The sequence below is a fragment of the Uranotaenia lowii genome, chromosome 3 (assembly GCF_029784155.1).
Source record: "Uranotaenia lowii strain MFRU-FL chromosome 3, ASM2978415v1, whole genome shotgun sequence".
In the NCBI taxonomy this organism is placed as follows: Eukaryota; Metazoa; Arthropoda; class Insecta; order Diptera; family Culicidae; genus Uranotaenia; species Uranotaenia lowii.
Window position 1 is genome coordinate 362,704,969 of NC_073693.1, and position 2,303 is coordinate 362,707,271.

General features: G+C 41.9%; 1 protein-coding gene across 1 annotated transcript; it reads left to right on the forward strand.

The window, feature by feature from the left end:
* Positions 1-690, forward strand: LOC129750596 (uncharacterized). Its single transcript, XM_055745561.1, has 2 exons — positions 1-224; positions 285-690. The coding sequence occupies exons 1-2, from the start codon at positions 15-17 to the stop codon at positions 618-620; spliced, it is 546 nt and encodes a 181-aa protein (XP_055601536.1). The 5' UTR covers positions 1-14; the 3' UTR covers positions 621-690.
* The last annotated feature ends 1,613 nt before the right edge of the window (positions 691-2,303 follow it).

Below are 2,303 nucleotides of genomic sequence, written 5' to 3' on the forward strand. Positions count from 1 at the left end.
ACTGCCACCTAGAAATGGCTCGACTTTGTACTCTCGTTCTAATAACATTTTCGGTTTTCCTCGATTGTGGCTCTAAGAAAATTGAAATCGAGCTTCAAAGAGTTGAACAAATCGGTGGGGAAGGATTCATAACCAGTAACATACGTGTAAGAAAATTCAATCGAACAACCGCTGTCGTATCCGGAACAATTCAATACCACGAAGACTTGGACAATAGCTTTACGGTAAAATTGAATTCAAGATAAACACATTTTTCGAGTGTAATGTTTCTTCCCTTCCGATAGTTTGAAATGCAATCCGCGTACAGCGTCCTCGGAAACAATCAGTTCAACGCATATCCGATGAATTTAAAGAAGCAAAGCTTTTGCGATTTCCTCAATACATCCTACCGAGAGTATCAGCATCTTTGGAAGGACAGTACCGATTTGATCCAGTTGGGTCCCGAAGGATTGTGCCCCTGGCCCAAGGGCACCTACACTTTCACCGATCTATGGCTGACAGACACCTCGGACATTCCTCCCGTCGTTCCAGCGGGCCTCTGGAGAATTGGCGTCGTGTACACGGGACCGAAGCAGCAAAAAGCAATCATTCAGTTCTTCTCAAAGGTTTATTATTCGTAAGGTTTTCTGAAACTCAATTCTTTTAACCATTGTTGCCTTGTTGGGGTCAGATATTTTTCTTGTCTTAAAAACGTAACGATTAAAAATGGTAAAAATGATCAAGTTGAAATGTTTTCACTAGGTTATCAGAAAGCCTTTATAACTAATGCTGGCTCAAAATTTCCTTTCAGTGTCACAAGTTCGGAGTTTCCATGAAAAAATCTCAAAAGAAATTTTGCTGTAGAATTCCTGTGCTGACTCTCCTTGCGCAATTGATCAAAGTGAAGTGGATCAGTTGTCAAAATTTTGGCTTTGGTGAAGAAAACCGGTGAAGAAGTCGGCGAAATAAATGTTTACTACACTATTACTCAAAACATTTCTGGGGTATTTTGAGCTATTCTTGTATTTTTTTGGATCAACCTGGTAGCCAAGATTCAAAAGAAGGTGTTAGTTGTTTGGATGATTCGATTCGACCCATTTGTGAGTATTTTCAAAAAGTATCTACTAAAACTGTAGGTAGTGTTTATTGTATATACTTCTGTTTGCAGCGTTTAGTTTCTTGAATCATAAAGGAATCTTCCTGGAATGTTGTATTCAACATAGTTATTAAAGTTACAAAAAATAAGACAGTTCGTGCCCTTCGTCCATTTAGACCCACAACTGTGGGCCACATTTTATGTTCCTTTAACTATCAAATCTCGTTGGACCGAAGGATGCGTCTCCTAATATAGTTGCCTTATCGATATGCACTCATCTCACATGTTCAGCAGCAGATATGAACCTCCTGTAGTAGATACGTCATCCCACCCCTCGATTCGCCTCCCCGAAAAACTGTGGGCCAAAGACATTTGTACGCCGTAAAAAGAATTCTCATAAGACCAATTGTTTTTTGCTTCGAAGATGAGTCCGCACACACTGCAGCGAAAAAGTCGTAAAATGTACCTACTTGTACCCGATCCAAAAAGATGATGTCCTACAACGGCAGCACCTTCCCCGGCAATAGAATAAGGAACCTTGGCTGGAATTTTCCGCTGGTGGAGCATCTTTACGACATTTTAACCACTCGTTAGCTTTCACTTAAGAACTTTACGCCCTTTTTCTGGCCGGCCGACTTGGCCAGCTCAAACGGCTTTCTGACGTGTGACTTTGGGCTCATCCCTCACATGAGAATGATTCAGCGAGTGAGGGAAGTTCGCCTCCAAGATCTTTCGGAGACTGCATTTGCGACTTTTACGAGCGACCATTTTCGGCTTTCCTCTACCCTACCCAAAGATGAAGGAAGGAATGCAATGCAGGAATCGAGTCTCATCTCAGCTCATCGGGATTCTTGGTCACGTTCGCCGAGGGACATCTCCAGGAAAAATTACTTCTTCGAACACATTCCGGCAGTCGGAGTTCGGTTCATTGCTTCCACGAGCCAGCAGCGGCAGCAGTTCGAGGGCTTACCGAAAATTATGGGACCATTTGTTTCGCCGAACTGCAGCCAGCATCCTGTTTGATGTCGAACGAGGGAAATTAGTCACCGGTCTCGGGAGATTTGAGCTTCCGAAATTCGGAATGAATAATAAGCCTGACTTGTTCAAATGTTATTCAGACGCTGCAAATGATGCAAATATAACACGTTGAGGGCCTTTTTTTTTAAAAGGTTGAATTCAAAAAACGCAATTCAAAATGTCATTTTTGTCATTTTTGTCATTTTTGTCA

Coding starts and splice junctions, on each gene's coding strand:
- LOC129750596 (XM_055745561.1), top strand. CDS start 15: ATGGCTCGACTTTGTACTCTCGTTCTAATAACATTTTCGGTTTTCCTC. Junction 225..284: donor ACTTGGACAATAGCTTTACG/GTAAAATTGAAT, acceptor CCCTTCCGATAG/TTTGAAATGCAATCCGCGTA.